Genomic DNA, 24,788 nt, shown 5'->3' with positions numbered 1-24,788 from the left:
TAAAAAGTGTAAAAATTTGATTTCAAAAGCTAACATTTTTAAATAATTTTTTTACTGTAGTTACATTTTCCAAATCTAAAATATGATTACTTTACAAAAACGATTTTTGAAAGAAATATGGCTTTCTACAACATGTAGAAACTCCTGCCAGTCATCAATTCCATTTACTTCAAATGTGCAATAATTAGCGGAGTAAGTTTTAGTGGAAATTTAATGTGCATTACCAAACGAGATATGTAAAGATGTAAAGATGCACGGTTAATCAATTTAGTGAAAGCTGATTTGGACCATATATTTCATTCACACTTCTGTCTCGTTATATGTCTTCTGAAAAAAGTCTTCATTCTTCCCATCCTAGGGGAAAACAACTATTTTATATCTAACATATAGTGATATATTCAATTTATATCCGATATAATACATGTATAAATTACATGAACTTTCGAAAATTTCAAATAACACACTTAATATTTATTTTTCGACGAAATCATACACCAGTCACTACATCAGCTGTCACATCATCTAATTTTGCTTACGTGAATGTTACATCAGCTAATTTCGAGGATGCCACATGTATAAAATTATTTTTATAAAAAATATCTTTTTCAAAAATGTATAATTTATCAATTTTATTATTTAGTAAAATTGACAAAAAATAATTAAATAATTAAATTTTAGTCTTATATAAGAGATATATTCGTAAATGTTTCGATCATCATGAATATCATCCTTATAAGAGTTATATATGTGTTGTAATAACACAAATTCAATGTTAGTGTTGCAGTCGTGCTACTCTTGATTAATCATGGTTGTGTTTACATTTAAAAAATTTATGATATGCTAATTTAAATTCTTTAAATGTAAATAACATACCTATGAATAATCAAGAGTAACACGACTGTAACATTACCATTGAATTTTAATTCTGAATAATTACAACACATATATAACTCTTATAAAGATGGTATTGTAATATGATCAAAAATTTACGAATATATTTCTTGTATAATATTAAACTTTAATTATATAATTAATTTTTGTTAATTTTACTAAATAATAAAATTTTATAAAATTTTAAATTTTCTCAAAAATTAATTCTGTAAAACAATTATTCATGATTTTTCAAAAAAAAATGTACATGTGATATTTTCACTAGCAAATTTAGTTCACGTAGCATTCATATCAGCATGATTAGAAGACATGGCAGTTCATGTGAATACATTGAAAAGGAGATGATGCAGATATATATACTGTGACTCTGTGAGAGAATATAAATGGCTTAAAATTTCATTAATTAGTGTAGTTGGTGTGAAATGTGTATCCTCTTCTAGAAGGAAGGTCGTTTGAGTCCTAGTTTTCAGCATGAATTTTGGATGCCATGGAATGGACTTTAGTTATTTAGTAGATCTATTAATGTTCGAATTAATTATCTCTATATTAGACAAATAAAATTAAATATAATTGATCTCATTAGTTGTTGTCATAATAGAACAAAATATGATTATGTCTTTATCTTGAGCCACCCCCACTTTAAACAAGCTGACATCCTCTTAACCACGTACACTTATATAAAGTTTTCTTTAAAAAAATTAGCACTCCTTAAAATAAATATCTTGAAGTCAAACCCACATTTTCTGTGCTTCGACTTGGTGGTTATCACACAAACATTATCAGTAACACTAAAAAATATCATAAAAATTTGTGATATGTTAAATTAAACTCCGAAATCTGAACATTGAACAATATAGATGCCTAATATCATCTTATCATCCTATTTTTAAACCCAATGATAGGTAGTGTATTAGTGTTTGATTATGTGGGGTTATGGTCCAAATCAACTGGTCTGATCGGGAGATATTAATTACTTTACGCTAAAAATAGAGACCAAATCTGAGTTGAGATATGGAAAATTTAAAAACATATATATTTTATTGAATCTTTTTAGCAATTTTAGAATTTATTTTTTCTTTGAAGAATAGTACCCACAAATTCCAAATCCAAAGAATACTAACGGTAACGGCAACGACAATAACGACGGTCCACGACACCCAAACCCATCTCGGTATGACGCCATCGGCTCCTCCACTGACGTAAAACCACGTCATCTTAACGATAAGCAACGGCGCCAGAACGCACCTACAAACGCTGTACGACGCGTAAAACGGCACCGTAACGAAACGGTGCAGACTCGCCGCGAGGGGAGCGTCGGGGCCGCGCGCGTCTGCGAGCGTCCACGAGTTCTGGCACGCGCTGGTCGCCTCGGCGACGATGAGGAGGGCGAGGAGAGCGCACGCGCCGTGGGCGACGAGGTAGCGGCACGTGAGGAAGACGAAGAGGACGGCGGCGTGGTGTGCGGCGAAGAGCTCGTCTCCGCCGGCGGGAGAGGGAAAGACGGCGAGGTGGAGGAGATCGGCGAGGAAATAGGCGGAGCTGAAGTCGAGGACGGAGTTCTGTGACCGGGTGTTGGGGGAGGAGAAGCCGCGGTTGGGGTCGGAGAGGAGGGCGTTAGCGGCGAGGTAGACGGCGGAGACGCCGTGGAGGAGGGAGATTAGGCAGCTGGAGGCTAAGGGACGAGAGGATGGGGTCCATCGGCGGAAGAGGTATAAGTAGCCGAGAAGGTAGACGAAGAGGAAGAGTGAGAAGAAGAATGGTAGATCCTTGAAACTTGTGATTGAATCCATGACTGTTCAAGGATCTTTTAAAAGTCTATACGTGTGTCTGTGTGTATATATATAAGATGAGACATGTAAGAGAGAAGACCGATGGAGAGATGGTTGAGGTTTGTTTAGAGAAACGAGGTTAAAGGGTTGGCGAAAGTAAACACCTAAAGCGACGACGTTTAGGATTATATCTTAAATCCTGATCTTGTTATGACTTATGAATGGTGTCATTCACGTTTCCTTATTCAATTTGGAAATTGATTTTTAAGTTTATTTTAATTAGATGATTCTTCGCACAAGAATATAATATATATATATATATATATATAGCAAACAATTTTTAAGTTTAATATTTATTTTTATAAAAATAAAATTACTAAATTACATAAAAATTAAAATTATTATATAGATTATAAAATTTCAATATTCATATTGATAGTGAATATATAAATTATGTTCTTTTGTTTCAAGTTTTATTTATGTGAAGTAGATTTGGATCAAAATATTTTCTATAGTAATAATCAAATTAATAAATTTGGATTTGAAATTATATATTTATTTGATTTATGATCTGAAAAGAAATTTAATGTCTAAAACGATTAGTAAAAAATCACAATCAATAAAACGTCAACGAAATAATAATAACTAATAAACATTATATATTCTCTATAATTTAGATTTTTTAAATAGTGAAATAAAATAATAATAATTACAAAACATTATCTTTCTATTTTATTAGATTATACTATATTAGGTTTATTATTTGTTAAATTTTGAATGATATTTAATATTCTAATCCTAGTTTTTCATGCTTCTGTATATACTTTAATATTTTAGTTAATTTAAATTTTGTATTTTATATAATATTTATTATTTTGGTTTTAAATATATTATTTAGATAACATTTATGATTTTACGAATAATAAAGTTTAGATTAGCAATATGATTATTTAATATTAAATATAGATAAAATATTAACATAAGTATATAATACAAAATATTTTCATTGATGCTTTACATTTAATCTCACTTTTAATATTGTAATAATCTAAAAAATTATTTCAAATAAAATAAGAGAAACTGCATATAAATATTAGTCATCAAAATCATAAACTAAATATAAGATAAACATAATTGTGATATTATTGATAGATATTTTTGATATAAATGTTTTTTATCTATTAAGTGTTGTATATATATAATATTTTTTAAAAACAATAGTATATATATATATATATATATATATATATATATATCAGTAGAATAGGTTATTAATGTTTATTATTTATCTTAAATATATGTATATATATATATATTAAATAATATCATAGATTAGTTTAGCTAATGATTTATCCTATAATAATGGAGAAGATGATAAATAATCGTATAGATTGTACAGTAAACTTTTTATAATTAATACTCGGTAAATTAATAACTAAAACTTTTATTGGTATTGAATTAGACCGAAATACGACAACAAATCAAGAAGATGATAAAGTAATATTCTAAAAAAATCTATGTAAATATATATTTTCACTAAATCATAAATTAATTAACTTATATATACAGTTTATATAAGTAAAAATAAAACATTATTTTGTTTTATATTTAAAGTAAGTTCATCTCTACATTTTAACATTTCAATATTTTTTTATAATATTTAGTAAATTATATCTAAAATCGCATTTAAATTTTACGAAACATTTTTTATCAATGTTCAAGAAATCGCTAGGCGGCAACTAAGCGTTTTATAGAGGACTAGCGACTATACAGATTATTCGAGACTATGCAAGGCCTAAACGTTAACGAATTACTCATTTATTTCATATAGATTTACATTTATATGATATATTTTAGTTTCTGATTTTAATTATAAAATTATAATGATAAATTAACAAAATTAGATATGCAAAATGAAAGAAATTAAACAAATTTGTAGATTTACACTAACATTATTGCTTAATTTAATATATTTAGACTAGTTTAGATTAATTTAAACCGATTTTAGCCATTTTATAAAAGTTTAAACCGCTTTCAGTAGTTTAAATCGGTATAAATTGGATTTTAAAAAATCATTTCGGATGGGAAGAGTTGCCGCTTAGGCACCGCCAAACCGGATTCAGAACCTTGATTTATATACATAAATAAACAATATAATCAAAACATTATATTTGGTAGAATCAATTTTCTTATTTTATAAAAATATATCCTAAGTATAGAAGTTTAAAAATAAAATATTTTGTAAGTTAATTACTCTATAAATTAATAAAAATATCATAGCATCAATATTATTGATTTATAAAATTTTTGTTGTGGTATCTACTAAACGATTCTGTTTTTGATTATTATACTTTTTTGGATAACGTTATATGAACCCCTTTTCTTGTTTTGAAACTGGCATTCTATTTAAATAATATCTGTTATATGAACTTCATTATGCTTTAAGCTCCTCCATGCTCTGCTTATCAGGTTGAACCACAAGGTGAGGAAGGTGTCATAGTTTCCGGTAGTTGCGACGGGCTTGTCTGCATCACAGATGCCAAGTTCAATTATTATTACAAAACCAGCCATGGGACAGTCTCAAGTCTCAACGCTCCCTCTTTCAATATTTCACTGACAAGTACTTAGACAGTAAAGACATTGTTACATAAAAAGATATAAAGTTATAAACTAGTGTGGTTACATAATAAAACGATCCCCAACACGTCATCATGTTGATTGGACCTTTTCTTAAAAAGGCTTTTACACCTTCATTTCTTGAGTCTCTGGCAAATAGGTTTCGAACAGCATGAGCCTCGGGTTCTTCATCATCATTATCATCTTGTTTCATGAACAGTCCGAGTTGCTCAAGAGGGTTTATTCCTCTGAGGTTGAACTTCCAAGGGCATCTAATTTCTCTCGGTGCTGCTTTCATCAGCTAAGCAAGTTAATTGCTCAGGCGCACTCCAACTCAGCATCTCTAGGTCCTCGAGGAACTGCGAGTTCTGGTTGATATCTGCAGCTTCTCCATCTGCACGGAAGTCAAAACATATGGTGGTAGAACATTTAAAAAACATTAGAGCAAGTACAACGTTTTCTCTCCTGTAATGTAATTTAACATATTTGCTATTTAACTTCAATAAAGCTTGGCGAGCAGCTTCTCTCAACCAAATATGAGAAATTTGATAGACCGGGAAGATATTTAGGCAACCAAATATTCATATCGTAAAAACGAATAAAGACTACAAAGTACAAACATCATGATATACTATAATATCAACAGAACCCTACATAATGGGCGAAGCCATCTTTCTCATCTTCGCGGGAGGGACATATAAAGCGGTCTTACTGGTAGTTTCTTCTCGATAGTTTTCCACCGCGCTTCGAATAAAATTTTACCAACCATATCCCCCATGATGTAAACATCATACCCTGGAGGGTTATATGTCATTGCGTTGGTAAATGTAAGTCTCACATCAGCAACAACTCATATGGGCTTGAGTATTACACTAGACTCTTAAGTTCTTCTCTACCGTCCCTACTTTCCATGTAATGTTTGATAATCACGCGAGATAGCCAAGTAAGTTTAGTTTCATTACGGCTCTGATGGTAACCACAGCTTAATCGCGGAATCGTGGAAAAATATTTAAACTGCGAAAAATTAACTAAATTACGGAAAAATTTAAAACTTGTGGAATAATGGAATTAATATTTAATTGATTAAAATACTTTAAAAGGTATTCACCTTTTATAAGAAAAATAAATATCAATAATGAAAATAATTATTACATGATATGAAAATAACTTAAATTTATTTAAATTACTTTAGCTTTTATGTAAATATTTAGCTTATCTTTAATATGATTTAATAACAGATTGAAATTTGATAATATTATAAAAAATTATCATATAACTTTATTTTTAATATAACTATTTATTATAAAAGATATTGCTATTTATTTAAAAATTTAAAAATGGTATTGACATATAATTTAGTAACATGAAAGTGGTGAATATATAATTTTTCCATCATAATCTACTAAAACTCACTTTTCCGCTTAATGAAAATTCTCTTTATATTTCTGTCAGCAAAAACGCAAACCTGCGTTTTCACAATTTTTTTTCATACTGCAATTTTTCTTGATTGGTAAAATACTTGCGGAATCGCGTAAAAACGCCATTCCGCAATTCCGCAAGGTTACATCAACTGACGCCTGAAAGCCCAAGAATGTGGATGTGACCACAGTTTTTAATCTCTCAGCACTCTTGAAAACCATATTTGTCTTCTCAAGCTCTAGTTTGAGCCGGTGAAACAATTCTTCCTCTCAGAGTGTTACATGTTATATACGCAAATGACTAGTCTGTGGACACCATAAGGATCTTCATCAATGCTTGAATTATGCAAGAGTGATTGAATTTTCGGATGTAGTGACCTCGGTATCAATCTGTGCGGATCTTCCAGAGCCCTGTGATTCATCAGGTACTTAGAAAGTATTCGGGTAATACCCTTTGAGAACGCAGCACTTTTTCTATAATTTCCTCAAATCGAATGTTTGTAGTACAATTTCACATGTACGTATAATTTTGGTGTTAGTAATAATAGAATCTATGCTTGGTTCGGTAATACGAGTAATTCAACAACAAATTTTTTTGAAGTAGCTCCAAATAACACTCATAAATAATCACTCGAAATGTTAAAAGAGCTCCCTTACAAAAATTTCATACATTCCGACCACTTGCGACTTGCGAGAGTAAAGAACTTCGTTGGACTGAAAACAAAACAGAACAAATAGCTGGGGTAGGGAATTTCATACATTCCATTATTGATTTGGTAAGAAATAAGCCCAGTTTAATACATATCTCATACATTGGTTTCAAAAGTAAAAGATTAAGGTCCGATTAGTGCTCCCATATCTCATGTTGTTATTATTACATAACAACATTATTTTACATAGCTATTATATATTAACTTTAATAATGTTGTTATGTTAAATAATATGTTAAAAAGGTATAATATGCAAATTTCCACGGAATGGCCACATTTTTAGAAAATTGTTGATGATGAATACAAAGGTCCGATTAGACGCTGTTGTGTTCAGTGTTTTGTGAATAAAATAAACCTAATTGTTAAATAAATTTCACTTTAATATTATACTGCTTGATAATACTTGCCAAAATAAACTGATATACAAGAAAAAAATTGATTTATCCATATAACATCAAATCTGCACAAAAGAATTTAATTCGTTGAAAAGGATTTCTGATTTGGATCTCGGATCCGGGTAAATGGTTTTCTCCCTGTGGATGATGCTCAGCATATCTATAGCGTATCTATAGTGATGAGATTTTGGTACAACCAAGAGCTGGACCAATGAGAGGCTCCCATCTATTATACCACTATCGAAAGCGATAGTACACGTGGAGCCTCCCACGCCAGTTGAACCCTACTTCAACAACACAAACCGTAGTAAAGTTAATCAATCAATACTTTAGATTATATGAAGATACCATTCGTTTCTACTTTACCATCTACACTAGGTGATGACCCGCGCCCTGCACGGAATAAGACTATTTTAAGAGATAATCACATCTGATTAAAAGAAATATGATTTAAAATGCATAAAAATTAAAACTACACGTATTTTTTACGTACATTGTGGTTTCATTTAATTATTTATTTCGATCATATATCATATAATTGAATTAATAAGAATAAACAAATACTCAATATAATTTCTTATGATGTGAATATAATATAAGTACAATTTGTTTTCATTTAACAAAACAAATAAAAGTTAAAAAAGAAACATATGAAAATAGAAAATAAAATCATGCATAAAAATATAAGAAATGATCATGCTGATCATCAAGTTCTTAGAAAAGGACGTGAATAGTGCCGGTGAATAGTATCACCAGTTGAAGCCTTCGTTCGCAATCATATAATGAGGAATTAAATAAAAATATCACTTATCACATTGCGAAATTTAAACATTAGTTAACAAAATATGTGAAAAATGTATTACCTCAGTCTGAGAGCGGCGATTTCTGGAACATTATGGGGCTCATATAAACATGTGTATCATAAGACTTACCTAAATCTGATATTCTGATAGAAATTTCCTAATTTTTTCTTAATTCTATTTTGTAAATGGACTACGCATTGATAATAAATGATAGGTAAATAATTGATATGAAATCAAAATTTCTTACGTGAAACAATCACACTATTTGATAAAAACTACTAACCATAATCGTCTTATTGAAAATGTGCATAAATTAATATCATTAGGCAATTAATGTTGATTGCCTTGGTTACTAAAATCGTGTACATATATGCCTAAATTAATTCAAATGTTCAAACCACATACCATCAGGAAATTAATGTTGATTGCCTTTGGTTACTAAAATCGTGTTTAACAAAATATATAAAAGTCGGTAAACATTAAAGTTTTATCAATCACAATATCATATGACCTTGATTGATACGTTTTTTTAATGCAAATACTAACACAAAGAAATTTAATAAGGGATTTGATTGAGATACGAATGAAATTAGAGCCTACATTAACTATGAATGTGTGAACGTATATAACATTTATATAGAGACGACATTACAGCAATTTTTAAAAAAAGTTGGACTCATACAAAACGAATGCATTATAATTGTTATAAACCATTAGAGATTTTAACACTTTCATAGTAAAAAGGGAAAAATATATATTTTGAACTGATATAGAGAGACGACATTATATTACAGATCAAAAAGTGGACTCATATAAATAAGAATGCAATATATTTTTTTTTAACACGTTCATTGTAATGCATTTTTTTTATACTTTCATAGTTTAAAGATCATAGAATTTTCAACCTAATCTTGATTTCGAGAAAACATTATAATCACAGATCAAAAAGATGTATTCATACAAAAAGAATGCATTATCGTTTCATCATTTTCATAGTAATGCATTATATTTTTTGTTATTATTAAGAAAGCCTTTTATAATACGATATATGATATATATGTAAATATAAATGTATGAGGAAATATAAATAGAACTATAAAAGTACATAACATTAGTGGTGGTCACATGTGTTATATAAACTATATATGTATGCACACATTTATATTTATATATATATATATATATATATATATCATTGCTATCACTGAAATATCGACAATCATATAGAATTGACTATTAACGTTTTTTTTGTTTGGTTAGAAAATCTAAATGAATCATATATTATAGTTAATGTTATAATGTGACGGATGATGGCAAATCATGTAATTATTCTAGCTAATAAAGGGTCTTAGATTTAAGTGGTGAGAGTGCATGTGAAGTTGCCAAGTGTAAATGGCATTCATGTAAATCACACATGAAGACAAGGTTATTTTTATTTATTGCTCCTAAAATAATATATAAGGGATATGCTATACTTCGTATTAGTTTTGTTTAAATCTTTCGTACATGGTAGTGTATAATTTATGGCGACAATTACAAAGTTTTAAATACTTACAATTATTTTTGTAATTGTGTTATTTCATTGTTTATGATCATCTATACAAAGAAACCTCATTAGTATGAATTACATTTGTATAAGAAATGACATAGAGGAAAAAAATCGATATTTTCAAAACCTCAAACCCTGTTTCCTCGGAATTTCCTCACAATATTGTGAGGAAATTTCGAGGAACCTGCTTTCAAACCCTGTTTCCTCGAAATTTCCTCACAATATTGTGAGAAAATTTCGAGGAACCTGCTTTCCTCGAAATATTTTTCATTAACCCGGCAATCCTAGCCGCCAAACGTTTCGCGAAAATTAGATTAAAAGATTTCGAGGAATCTTATTAAATTTTGTGAGGAAATTCCGATGGACAGTGTCCGTCGGACGTCTCATAAATTAGGTTTTACGTTCTTCTCTTCCCCATTTCTCTCTGCCTCTCCTCTCTTCCTCTGCGCGGCAAATCCCCTCTCTTCCTCTCCTCTCTTCCTGTGCGCGGCAAATCCCCTCTCTTCCTCTCCTTTCTTCCTCTCCTCTCTTCCTATCATGTAAGTTCATCTCTCTTCTTTTCCTCTCTTCATAGATCGATTCTTTGGATGTTAGATCTCGAAATTTAGGTTGTTAGGAAGGAAATTCTAGGATTGAATGGATAGCTTAGGATTTTCAAGTTTGGATTGTTGTTTGGATTGTTGTTAATATATTTTTTTTAGTTCTTTTGTGTTTTGGGTAAAATTCAAAATGTTTTTCATGTTTTAAAACGTTTTTTGATTTTTAAAAAATGTGTATATGATTTTTTTAAAACGTTTTTTGATTTTTTTAAAACTTTTTTTTTTAAAATGTGTATATGATTTTTTAAAATGTTTTTGAATTTTTAAAACGTTTTTGATTTTTTAAAACTATTTTTTATATATTAAAACTATTTTGTACTTATTAAACTATTTTTTATATATTAAAACTATTTTTGTAATTATTAAACTATTTTATATATATTAAAACTTTTTTTGTAATTATGAAATTGTTGTTTTATTTTTTTTTCGATTTATTTTGTGTTTTGGTTAAAATTCAAAACTTTTTCATGTTTTAAAACGTTTTTTTGATTTTTTAAAATGTTTTTTGATTTTTTAAAAATGTGTATATGATTTTTAATACGTTTTTTGTAATTACTAAACTATTTTTATATATTTAACCTCTTTTTATATATTTAAATTATTTTTGTAATTATTAAACTGCTTTTATATATATTAAAACGTTTTTAAAGTTTACAGTAATAATAAAACGTTTTTTATAAATTTTAAAAATATTTAAAAACCTTTTTCTATATTTATAAACGATTTGTAATTTTTTTATAAATATAAATATATATATATATATATATATATATATGTATAAATCATGTATACTAAAAAACTATATATAGTAATTATTAAACTATTTTTTATATTTATATTTTTGTGATTAAAAACTATTTTTGGATTTTTAAAAATTTTATTTATTAAAACTAATTTTTAATATATTTTAATTTGTACAATTTTGAATAATATTATCTAATATATTTTCAATTTCAATTTTTATTTTATAATTTTATATTTTCGAATTTCATTAAAAAAATTAATATTTTTTTTATTTATTTTTTTGAAAATTCTGAGGAAAGGGTTCCATCAGAATATTTCGACGACCACGTCCGTAGGAAAATTTGAGGACTTTTGTGACGAACTCTCGTCCTCACAATTTCCTCAGAATTACTGTTCCTTCGGAATTCCGTCAGAAAATTTCGAGAAAATTTCGAGGGAAAATGAAATTTCGAGGAGTTTTTTTCGAGGACCTTTTTCCTCGGTATGTCGTCGGAACACGGTTATTCCGACGACATACTGAGGAAAAAGTCCCCTCAGTATCTGCGTGTTTTCTTGTAGTGATTTAAGCAGGTTTGGATTTAAGCTTTAGATTCTTTTCAGTTATTCAAAATGAAAAAAAAATTCAGATAACAGGACAATAAAAAAATTATTGATACCCACTAACTCTCGGTTAATCACAAATAATATGTAAAATCATCCGTTTTATATCACTAGAGAGTTGTAACATGTTTCAAATGTTTATATTTTACCAAAAAAATGTTTATATTTGGTTAGACACACTTACGGATTGAGTTTATAAAACCTACTCCTCTGTTCCTAAATATAGGATTTTTGGAGTTTTTCTTTGTTCCACAATATAAGATTTTCTATATTTTTAAGGTAGTTTTGTATACTTTTGAGGTTTTTTTTTTATTAAAAGTTGAACTGATTAAACTTTATTGGTAGACAGTTATTGGAAAGTGTGTAAGTGATATAAATAATTAATAAAGTGCAAATAATTATTATAGTCTTAATAAACGTGAAAAGTGTAGAAAATCCTATATTTAGGAACAGAGGGAGTACACGTGAAAGGTTCTCATTCGTTCTCTATTGACTCTTCTTCGGTTCTTCTACCAAAAATTCCATTGCACTGACTGTTTCGATACACGAGAGCAACAAAAGACTTGACGTAACGTACGGCCCGATTTAATGCTCACCACTGTGACACGTGAACGACCACACCAATCAACCGATCCTATATCAGCTTTGTCGGAAGCAGCTGAAGGGAGAAATCTGGAGACTTTGATTGGTTCCTGTCTTTCTCTTATCAAATGCCAAGTGTATGCTTGATATGTGTGTGCATGTTACAACTTTATTTATTCTCCCTCTTCATTAGTACTTTGGCTTTTTCTTTTCTAATTTGTCAGCCTATAACCAATAAGGCGTCTCCACATGCTGTAACAAGCTGAGCTCATGAGAATACAATCTCACCTAAAGAGAGTTTATCTTTGACCAAAAAAAAGAGAGTTTATCTATACATATATTTTTCGAATACAATCTCAAACAATTCAACCAAATTTATATAACGTTCCTAGTTTGTACATGCATTACAAATAAATGAAGTATAATATGAATGACATATATAGCCAAGTACACATAAATGAACTTCAAAGTATAGGTTTTCGATATAGAGAAACAAAGAAATGGAAATCAGGATACGTATAGTAAAAATATAAATACAGTATTTTTTTTTTTGACAAACAATTATTATTATTATTATTATTATAAATATAAAATACATGATGGGTGTGTGGATACATATTAAGGAGCTGCATCCTAGCAGGTTAATTAAGAATAAAAGATGATGTTGATTACAATTCACAAAGAACACATGTATATAGAAAATGTCAAAATGCAAATGTACATATAAAACAGGCTGTATATGAGTATTCCAATTGCGAAGAAACAAGTGCACGTTGCAAGGACATGAAATATACTATAGAGCATGTTGTACTTAGAATCTTGAATGATATAGCCGAGCATGTATAACTTAAGATATGTATATAGAACTGTACGTAACTGTTTAGTGTATGTATATATGTCAGCAATATTGGGGATTCAAAAACTTAGTGAAGTGAAGGTGATTTAATACCAAGTACAACACCTAATGGCTAGGGGTCCTCACATAATTCATGTTTCTGTCTCAAGACTCTCAAGTCTCAACCAATATAGATGTCTATAACATATTTTGGCTTAAGATCAAATTATTTTGCAACATGCCTTATATCCTATTATATAAATCCGTTTTCCACAATATAAAAGTTTTTGAAATATACAATTATAAATAACGGTTTGATATCTTAAAACACACTGATGTGTTATATTTAGTAGGTTTACCGTTCTAAAATAAAGATAGGAGCTGATATTAGTACAAAACCATACAATGTCATCTTTCTATTTGTCTTTGCCAATAAACATTTGACATTATTACGACATGTACTATATATTTAAGCATTCTTAGCTTCTCCATACATCTCGACATTGTCATCACCTTGGTTCTTGATTTTTTTTTTTTTTTTGAAAATATTATTTTCTCAATTTCTTCAAGCTTCTCTAAAATCTATTACGCCTAAAGAAAGTTGCTAAAGTGATAAAAAAGCTTGTGATTAGTCACACTTCTCGATCACATAGCTCAACGTTAATTAAAAGTTCTTACCCTCCTGCTTGAAACAGCAACCAGCATCAAAGCCAGAGAGTGAGAGCAGCCGTTGTATCTAGCCTCCATGCAAAGCCACCAAACTCCATTTTCCACACATCACACGGCACCGTTTTGGTGTACTTTGTTTCCCGACACGTGTACTGCATCCTCACCCTACACGTGAATGCTCTGTAGTTGCAATACATCATCCCCACCGTCGACTCCTCCATCACCAACCACACCGTAACATCCGTCAACGACGGATCTTCACCGGAAACATTTCTCCGGTAAGCCTCGTTTACCCACACCACTCGGTTCGAGGCATCAGATACGAACGATGGACACGTGTCCTTACTTAGGTTATCCACCATCTCAACGTCCGTACACTCCACTGTATGAAAACTAGAACTACCGTCAGATACGCCAGTAACGGACTCCACCGTCACCCACGTCTCTACCTCCGCCGTGAAGCCGCCGTTAAACATGGTCCACGTGTTGGTTTCTCGTGTTTCCTCTCCGGTTATCGTTTTCACCAACGGATCGAGACTATCTTGATCTAACGGCGTGGAGTCGCCTGTGAGAACTGACTTTTCCGGCATGAGTTGCAGTGTCACGGCTCCAGCTTGTTCTCGATGATCAGACACGTCAGATCTGTTCTTTCTTCGACACGTGATGTTATTATTCTTTGAAACCCTAACGTACTTTCGTTTGGTTCGTTTGCTCATACCGTATGATGAGGTCTTGTTGTCATCGCATGGCTGACCAGTTGTTGGTTTTGGAGCGATCGGACGGTACCGGAGCATGAGAGTGTCGATGGAAACCTTATCCTGCGCCTTGCCGGCGTAACTTAGCGTTCCTAACAACTCATCTTGATTCATTATCTCTCTCTTTCTCTCTTCTCAAACACTATACCTCTTTCTCTCTCTCTCTCTGTAGTGTTTCTGTGTCTCTTTCCGGTGAGTTGAAAAGACTATCATTCGGGGGCAAATGAGGAGGAATGGTAATTCGCCACGTGGTTAGAGGGTTACCGCATATATACATTTAAATCATTGGATGGTGGTCTCTGTGCATCTTCTGTTCTATGTCATCTTTTGCACCATATTTATATCTCTTTTGCTTCTTTATTTAAATATGTTTATTTGCTTCTCTACTTGAGATAAGAGAGAGTAACAAGAAAACCATATTATTTCTACTTTGATAACGATTTAGAACTACTATTTTTTTGCACATATGGTTCAGAGAACAACAAGTCCCAGGTTGACAAATTCTTGTTGAAGTTCCTACAATTATAATCTGTTAATTATCCTGCAAGTTATTATTAATTTAATATTCTGAAGATCGTGTTAACCAATCATGCATATCGACATAGTACGATGATTAACGCCACACATACACGCACCTGTGTTTATATATGACTATAGTTAAGGGGTAGGTTATAGGTATATATATATACACATATACAAATCAACTCTATGTGCGACTGTAAGCGTAGGTATATACCTACATGTATGTACAAAGAGCTTGTGTTTTATGATTAACTTCTTATCTAGCTAAAACCTTGACAACTAATTATAGTTTTTATATTGGAAAACTATCATATATTTTCTTTTGTAAATTAAAACTATCATATATTTTCAACAAAATGTATGTTTAGTGTTCTTTATAAAATCTGTTCAAAGTGTATGACGGTCATAGTTGTATAAAATCTCTTCCTTGTTTAAATTGCAAATGCATGTTTTTATAAACATTAAAACTGGTTCGACTTAATTAATAATAATAAAAAATTGAACGTGAATATAATATCATTTGATGAAATATATTTACAATAGACTCACATTTAAGCAATAATAGCATTGTTTCTTTCGACGTTGCATATGCCATACATGTATACAACCATTACAGATTGTAAAACAATGGCCAATACTAGTAGATAACCATTAGAGTTCGGGTCACTTAACTTTTATATTTTAAAACTTAGCAATCTTTTTATATGGTTGCATATGGTCCAATAGTTTTTTTATAAAATTGACAGGCCATTGTAAACGCAGAGCACACGCATTGGTTGAATAGAACAATGTCATCTGCCCACATCGATGCATACACATAGTCCCTATGATAAATTTTATCGCATGGTTGGTTATCCAAGCCCTCCAATAATTTTGGTAGATTCCCATTTCTATATTCCTTTAAAAAAAACCGGAGATTTGTAATATTATGTTAATGCGTGGGTCCAGTATAAAACAAAATATGCTGGTTCACTTTATTTGAGGAGGACTCTTATTGGTCATAGTAATCTCCGACCAATCAAATTGCATTATGTGTCCTCCATCTCTCAGTTGAAAAAGCTGTAATGTCATGACTCATCGCACATTTGAAAATACATAAATATAATATTCTTTTGTATATATCCAGACCATATGCATGCAGCATGCCTACATCAGGTGAGTAAAGCCGAATAAGAGATGTTCATGACAACGATATTTACAGATATAATAGCTAAAACAAAACAATGCCTCGCTGCTGTCTACAAGAAGATATAGCTAAGTCTTAAGCCTCATACAAGATTTTAAAACTAGATTTGTCGTTAGTACTTTTTTAATAAGGAAATTATTTGGACTTGGGTTCAGATAACTCCATAAATTTTTTAAAAAAATGAGTGCTTAAAATTAAAATTTATATGTGTCTTGATAAATTCTCACTTAGTGGACTTATCTTTGTAGACAAAAGAACTGGGCCGATACAGTTTAACGTTAGCCCATAGCCCAATAAGGTGAAACTGTCCCGTGTTTAGCATCAGCCACTGTGTCATCGTTGAACACCCATTCTCTCTCGTTTATCGGTTTACTTCTTCGTTCCTTCCTTCCTCGATCGTCTCCGTCGCCGATCCCGTTGCTTCATTTTCCGGTGAGATTCTCTCTGTTCGTATATCTCATATTTGAATCCTTCGATGTATTCTTTTGACATTTGATCGATAGCTAGTTGTACGGATCTGTATGTAGACTCTGATTCGTAGGGCTTGTTCGTTTTTTTTTCTGATTCGTATATTTATCAGAGATGGTTGGAGGAGGAGTTATCCAGCAAATTCTCAGGAGGAAGCTTCACTCCCAATCAGCCGTAAGATAATTTTTATTTTTTTTAATCATTTTCTGGAACATTATAACACAGTGTTTAATTGTTATGCAACAATCTTGTCAAAGGGTATTTTGGTCAGCAAGCATATAACTCATATTGGTTTGCAGCAAGGAGTTTCTCTCTTAAGCATTGTGTTTTTTTTTTATTAATCGTGGCAGGCAACTCCTGTCCTGTCGTGGTTTGCTTCGAAGAAAGTTCACGAGGATGCTGCTGCCTCGTCTTCTGGTGTGAGAGCACTTGCTCTCTTGGGTGCTGGAGTTACAGGGCTGTTGAGTTTCTCCACGGTTGCATCTGCTGATGAGGCCGAGCATGGGTTGGCGTGTCCGGACTACCCTTGGCCTCATGATGGCATTCTCAGCTCTTATGACCACGCTTCGTTAGTGATTCTTTCTCTACATATTAGTCACCACTCTAAGTGAAAAATGCTTATCCCCTTACTTGAGCTAAAAGTCTCTGACTTTGTATACTGTGTTAAGTGATAAAAGTCTCTGACTTCCTACATATTAGTCACCACTCTTTTAGCGTCCGTATACTCTTTACTTTATATAGTTAGACTTTGACACTTGAGCTAGGCTCTAAAAGTCTCTGGCTTTCTATACTGTGTTAAGTGATGGAAGGTTTGATGTTGTATGAGCAGGATCCGTCGTGGGCATCAAGTTTATCAGCAAGTCTGTGCTTCTTGCCATTCCATGTCTCTCATCTCATACCGAGATTTGGTGGGTGTTGCCTACACTGAGGAAGAGGCCAAAGCAATGGCGGCTGAAATCGAGGTTGTTGATGGTCCTAATGACGAGGGTGAGATGTTCACCCGTCCTGGCAAACTCAGTGACCGCTTGCCTCAGCCTTATGCTAATGAATCAGCTGCAAGGTTTGCTAATGGTGGAGCTTATCCTCCTGATCTTAGTCTTATCACTAAGGTCTGCTGCTGTTTTAACTTGAATCTGAATTTCTGTAGCAAATTTGTGTTAATGATCTAATAAGTGGTTTTAATGTTTTGCCTGCCAGGCACGTCACAACGGTCAAAACTACGTCTTTGCTCTTCTGACTGGTTACCGCGATCCTCCTGCTGGCATTTCAGTAATTTCTCTCTCATTTCTTACAATTTTACATCTTCAAATTCGCTGGTCGTGAAAGAACGCATGATGATGTTGCAGATTAGAGAGGGGTTACACTACAATCCTTATTTCCCTGGGGGAGCAATTGCTATGCCGAAAATGCTCAATGATGAAGCTGTTGAGTATGAAGATGGTGTCCCCGCCACAGAGGCTCAGGTTAGGTTTCCTCTTAGTGGACAGTCTTGCTTGCTGAGTGTCATGATATTAACTTTTGAGTTTTGTCAATTACGGCGCAGATGGGTAAAGATGTTGTGTCATTCTTGTCTTGGGCAGCTGAACCAGAAATGGAAGAGAGGAAATTGGTAGGTTTATCTTCCTTTTCTCTCCAGTGCATATGCATGTCCAGTCGAAGTTCCTAGTTTCTTTAGTTTATAATCAGACAAGTTGACTTAATAGTTCTCGTACCAACTGTGTTGTGCTAAATTAGTTCTTGTACCAAGTGTGCTGTGCTAATTAGTTCTTGGTCTGCTACTAAGGCATTAACATCTAGATATGCTGAGCTCTTGTATGCTCCTCATTGGACATGACGCTAGCTAAATGCTGAGTTTAATTTTTTTTTGTAGATGGGATTCAAATGGATATTCCTACTATCTCTTGCACTGCTCCAAGCAGCATACTACAGGCGACTCAAATGGTCCGTTCTCAAGTCCCGCAAGCTGGTCCTCGACGTGGTGAACTAAAAGCATTGCTTAGTAAGGTTTGCAGTGGCTACACAGTCCTCTTTTCAGCAAACATATCTCCATTTTTTTATGTGACATAAAAATCTTCGATGGGAAGGTGGAAAGACCTCAACTTCTGTTCCTTTTGAGTATCTATTGGGAGTTTTATGAGGATAATAACGAAAATTAAAAAAAAGTTGCCTCGTAATCAAACATGATTTTTGAGATTACTATTATACATTTTGTGTTGTTACTTCTCTCAGACCGTTACGCCACGGTTTATTCAATAAATAATATCATCTGTACTCGGTTTCATGGCTTTGCTTACGGTGTTGTTCCTTTTATGATTGAGTGTTTGTTATCCTCTCTTATATCGTTCTGGCATTGTTGCCATAAATATTTGTACGATTCAGGAATCCCAACAGGTAGTTCAGAATCTACTTGAACAATTGACGTTGATTTTTTGCACTGAACCTGTCATTGTTGCCATGAATTTAAGTCAGAAGAGAGATTTAAAGTACCATTTTTGATTTGGTATATAGCTTGTTCATGTATATAAATGGCAAAAGGAAAGTAACTGAAACCGACAAAATTACAACACGTTACACTGAAAAACTTTTACAAATGATATCCTCCAATGTTAAAAGGTAATAATCTGACATTGCTTATTTGTTCTCCTCCAATATTACGATCAAATTCAAATGTAACTATTAGCATCACGAAACCATTTATAACATTTCCACTACCGGGCTTTCCACTACCGGGCCCGAATTTTTTTTAAACGGGATGGACTTCTCTACGGCCCGATTGTCTAAAACCTAGGTTTTTTTATCTTTTCCCTATAAAAAGAGCTGTGGTTTCTTTTTTTTTATTTCATTCATAAACTGAAACGGAACTATGCAGAGATTTCCTGGAAACCAAAAACTCTAGTCATCCCTCTCTTTCCTCGCCGGCCGCTCTCCCTCTCTCTTTCCTCGCCAGCCGCTCTCCCTCCCTCTCTCCTCCTTGTTGGTGCTGTGTGGTGTGGTGGTGGTGATTGAGATCTCGATCTCTTTGTTTCTTGTTTCCAGATCCATATACAGATCTAGGCTAAAGTGGAGTGATTCAAACCCATCTTGCTCTCATGATTCGAACCGGAAGAGCAGTACATAGAATTTCCGTTCAGATACCTTCACGAACACCTTACGCTTTACTGTATGTTCGTGAGGGTACCCGAACGGAAATTCTCTGTACTGCTCTTCCGGTTCTGGAAACATGGGAAATACCCAGTTAATTTGATGCTAGGAGTTTTCAAGGCTCCTAATCAAATGATGTAGTATAAAAGATTGTCGAACCAATCCTAAGTGATTCTAATGCAAAGGGAATGCAAGTCTATACTTAATCTAAGTGCAACCAATTGAGTGAAGTGAAGTGAACTAAAAACTAGAGTAGAAATGCAATAAAGAAATGATCTTTGTTTCTCAATATGAAGCAAGAGGACTCATGGGATTAGGGAATTGACATTGGGTGATCAAGTTTCAATCTAAAGGTGGCAGCTTTTCAATCAATCTAAGCCTAGACACAATCCTAAACAAACTCTATCTCTAGATGAATGTACTGCTCATCACACCTTAGCTTAGATCTGGATCTGGAAACAAGAGACGAAGAGATCGAGATCTGAATCACCACCACCACCGATCGGCGACACCACCACCACGGCACAAGCGAGGAGGAGAGAGGGAGGGAGAGCGGCCGGCGGGGAGAAAGAAAAGAGAGAGACGCGCGGAGAGAGAAGGATGGCTAGGGTTTATGGTCTCCGAGTAAACTCTGTCTGAATTCAATTTTTTAAGAGAACACGGATTTTCATAAACCTCATAGTGATTAATCCTTAGGTTAACCCATATTATGGTATCTATTTAAAAATCTTTCTCTATGATAATGGTAGCTAAACAGATAACAACATTGTATTAGTTTTAAAATGCAAAGACAAAGTTTAGTTGATTTTTATTTGGTTCAGATCAGTTCCTAGTAAATGTTATTTTGGTTAGATAAACTAATTCTAATTTAGCTAGTCCGCTTTTAAGAAAATAAGTTCAAACCTAATTTCAGAATGCATACATCTCTAGTAGTTTTGCATGTCAATTTAGGGGTTCTTTGAATTCTGTTTAACCAAACAAAACTAGATACCTCTAAAATCGTGAACCATCAGAAGTGGCCATCACAATCACACATGACACACCTTCAACTTTTACTGTTTCTACTTTCTCGATTTTGTTTGGACTTTTTCCTGATTCCTTGTGCATTGTCTTGAGTCTTGATTCCTGAACCGAAAAAACGCATTGCCCATGCGATCATTTCTTTTCCTTTTTTTTATAAGAGGCTTAAATTATTGTTAGAAATTTTTTGGTCAAAGTTAAAAATTAAAAATTAAGAGGCTTAAAACTCCTCTAAAACTAAAAACTCCATGCCACCATTTTTTCCCCTAAGATATTCAGTTTTTTTTTAATAACTGAATGTCTTGGTTCCACCGAAGTGGTCCAGCCTAGAGACCGAAACGATCAAATACTTAGTTTGTACTGGTCACCATGTGGATCACTGTGAACGGTTTTTGGTTTCGAATACTAGATTTACCGCATATAAATTTTCCAGAATTCAAATTTAGATAGCGAAATTCACACCCGTGAATCTTGTATCAGTAGAGCTAGAAGCTCGATTAAAGATATTCAGTTTGTTATTATTATCAGATCTTGGTTTATTTTAAGGCTTTTTCTTTGTTTTTAATCTTGTTTCCGAACCCGTAATATCTGAACATTTTTTTGCACCCTTGTTAGGCCATCTCCAATGGAACTGCAAAACACTATTTTAGTGTAGTTTTTACATCAAAACCATTTCCAATGGGACTGCAAAAATTACACCATTTTATTGCAACACTATAATTTCACACCAAATTTGGTGTGACACTATTCACCACACTAAAACACTATTCACTCCACTAAAATACTATTCACTTATTTTATTAATAAAATTTACAAATAAATAAATGAGAAATAAAAAGATAAGTACATATAATATTATAAAATAATTTTTAGTGTGAAATTTGGTATTGTGATTGGAGAAGAACTTCTTTTTAGTGCTAAAATTACGTTAAAATAGTGTGGTTTTGACACAAAAATAGTGTTATGGGTTGGAGATGCTCTTCCACTTTAAACCATGACTTCTGACTATTTTGATAATGCATCCTGGTTTTACGATCAGCTATGCACAAATTACTACGTTACTTGGTTTTCCCGATAACTATCTCAAATTACTCAACATATACTAAACCTTCAACAAAAATACTATAGGCAAGTAAATATATCACAGCTTGTCACGATGGTAGTAGAAGATGAAGTTACACACTTCAATGTCATTTTCTTCTTGAGATATTTTCCTAATAAGTTTTTTCAAAAAAAAAAAAAAAAATTTTCCTAATAAGTACAAACTTGTCACAAAAGAAAAAGGAAACACATACTTTAGAAAATTTGATGTTTGGTGGGTGATATATATATAAGTATAGAATTTCAGAAATACATAATACAGATGACCACTCCTAAAAAATCATTATTATATTCTTTTGTGTTACTGGCTCATTCCAATATACGCCTATACGGTGTCTGTTGTGGTGGCGGAAAGAGAAGTATCATAAAAAAATCATTGGATTTATAAGAAATTAAGCATTATCAGTATTAAAAACAGTAATCACGAGTTTGATTAACGTGATTGTCCACAAAACAAAACAAAATTTGCCGTATGCATCAATCAATCCATGTATAGTCAATTTCGTTGGAAATAAAAATCTATGTGCTGATCAATGAGTTTTTAAGACGAATTTGGCATCCAGTGATCATACAGGCTTGGACCATCACCAATTCCAAAACCTAGATTAGTAAACCCGATTACTCATATTATAATTTTCGAAGATATAACAATTTAATTTACACGTCGTTATCTATCACATTTTAAACTTTGTATATTACATACCACTATTAGTTATCTTGTACTATCATTCACAACTTTCTATCAGAATCTATGAAATTAATTAACCATATTGTACCCTTAACCATACAACCATATGGAATAAAATAACATCATCCGATTTTATGGCTATCCTAAAGAGGCAATATGGCCTTTTGGAGATCAAAAGATCAATTTTTCTTTGACATTGATCAACAGATTCAACTAGTGTAGTTAGTCGTGACTAATGTATAAATCGTAATCATTCTTAAACTCTTAACAATCAAAAAAACAGCTAAACTTCAAATAATCAAAGAGTATAAATGGTGACCAAGGAACGACAGGGAATAATGTATTTTTTAACATTTCTGAAAAAATATTATCATTCACAAGGAATAATTTTTTTTTATCATTTTCTATCATTTCTTTTTTTTTTAGAGAAATAAAGAAAAAGTTGTTTCTTGTCAAATTTAAAATAGAACAACACTTTTTTTTTATTCTTGCAATTTTATTTTTCTATGTTCCTTTCCTATTTGTTTTTTTTTAATTTCAAGATGGTCACCAATCGGACCCAAAGAGTACACAACACTGATTGGTTTCCAACTATAAATTGTTGTTGCTGCATATAATATCTTTTGGTCACATAATTAATCATTGCTAATCTACATATTTCATTTAGCAAATAACGAGAAACCAAATGTTTATGTATCATGTACTATACGAAGTCTGATCTCTATGAAGATTCATCAAAATTGAAATTGGGACATAATTATAAAAACAGAAACTACTTTGTCCATTCAGTTGTCTCTTTTTAGCAAGCAAATATACTTCATACAATTTTACCGAAAAATATACTTCATACAATGGTAACTGGTAAATATTATACGTTTGACAAAAGAAGTCGATTGTTTGGTGGTTATGTCTTAGTCTTTGAGCAGGCCCGGCTCTTGACCATGGCAACAGGGGCCGTTGCCCTGGGACCATGCGTTTACAAATAAAAATAGTGTTATTTTATTAATTTTAAAGGTTTATTTCAAATTGTTAAATGACTAAATATTTGATAAACTTATATTCCCTCCGTTTATTATTGTATGACATTTCAAAAGTTTTCACGTAAATTAAGAAACATGTTGGAATCTCTATTTTAATCATTCAATCTAAACTATTAAAAATGAAGTACAAATAGCATTTACTTCTTAGTTTTTCACAAAAATTACAAACCCATGCTACTGCCATATAATACACAGCTGTTTTACAAAATTAAATGAAATAAATGGTTTGCCAACTTTATATCACGGTAAGATATATTAGCTTTATTATTATTTTCCTAAAATCAAGTGATATCTTACCTTCACATATCTTAACTACAATCTAATAGTTGAAATTTAGTTAAAAAAGAGAGGTTTACGTGATAGATTACCTAATATCTTAGCATGTATCTACAAGACTAAAATAAAAGTCCACACATAGCTCGAACAAAGTCAAACTGTTTTTAGATAAAAGTGTCTCATTATTCAATTGATGGACCAATTAAACTTTGTCAAATTCATATATACATGTTAAAAGTCCCATTTAAAAACATTTTTGTAATATAATTGTTACAATGTTGCCGTTTTATACAAATCTTCACCAAATAACTATGATATATTTTGTTTTTAATTTTAAAATATTACATCAGTTTATGTAAAATAATTACATTACAGTATTCCTATTTGTATAATAAGATATATTACAATTTT

The 24,788-nt window shown here is 31.9% G+C and overlaps 3 protein-coding genes across 3 annotated transcripts; 1 reads left to right on the top strand and 2 right to left on the bottom strand.

Moving 5' to 3' along the window:
- Positions 1 to 1,908: 1,908 nt before the first annotated feature.
- Positions 1,909 to 2,732, bottom strand: LOC130497088 (TLC domain-containing protein At5g14285-like). The gene has a single exon (XM_056990007.1). It carries the CDS (start codon positions 2,679 to 2,681, stop codon positions 1,929 to 1,931), a length of 753 nt encoding a protein of 250 aa, XP_056845987.1. The 5' UTR covers positions 2,682 to 2,732; the 3' UTR covers positions 1,909 to 1,928.
- Positions 2,733 to 13,930: 11,198 nt separating this feature from the next.
- Positions 13,931 to 15,306, bottom strand: LOC108832455 (uncharacterized). Its single transcript, XM_056988597.1, has 2 exons — positions 14,190 to 15,306; positions 13,931 to 14,115 (listed from the first exon to the last, which is right to left on the bottom strand). The coding sequence occupies exon 1, from the start codon at positions 15,047 to 15,049 to the stop codon at positions 14,216 to 14,218; it is 834 nt and encodes a 277-aa protein (XP_056844577.1). The 5' UTR covers positions 15,050 to 15,306; the 3' UTR covers positions 13,931 to 14,115; positions 14,190 to 14,215.
- A 1,648-nt stretch (positions 15,307 to 16,954) lies between these two features.
- LOC108832454 (cytochrome c1 1, heme protein, mitochondrial) lies at positions 16,955 to 19,390 on the top strand. The gene is made up of 8 exons (XM_018605938.2): positions 16,955 to 17,075; positions 17,224 to 17,285; positions 17,462 to 17,679; positions 17,941 to 18,220; positions 18,309 to 18,380; positions 18,458 to 18,574; positions 18,655 to 18,720; positions 18,982 to 19,390. Exons 2-8 carry the CDS (start codon positions 17,226 to 17,228, stop codon positions 19,096 to 19,098), a joined length of 930 nt encoding a protein of 309 aa, XP_018461440.1. The 5' UTR covers positions 16,955 to 17,075; positions 17,224 to 17,225; the 3' UTR covers positions 19,099 to 19,390.
- Positions 19,391 to 24,788: the final 5,398 nt, after the last annotated feature.

The sequence above is a fragment of the Raphanus sativus genome, chromosome 6, assembly GCF_000801105.2.
Source record: "Raphanus sativus cultivar WK10039 chromosome 6, ASM80110v3, whole genome shotgun sequence".
In the NCBI taxonomy this organism is placed as follows: domain Eukaryota; kingdom Viridiplantae; phylum Streptophyta; class Magnoliopsida; order Brassicales; family Brassicaceae; genus Raphanus; species Raphanus sativus.
This window is presented reverse-complemented; position numbering and strand designations above follow the sequence as displayed.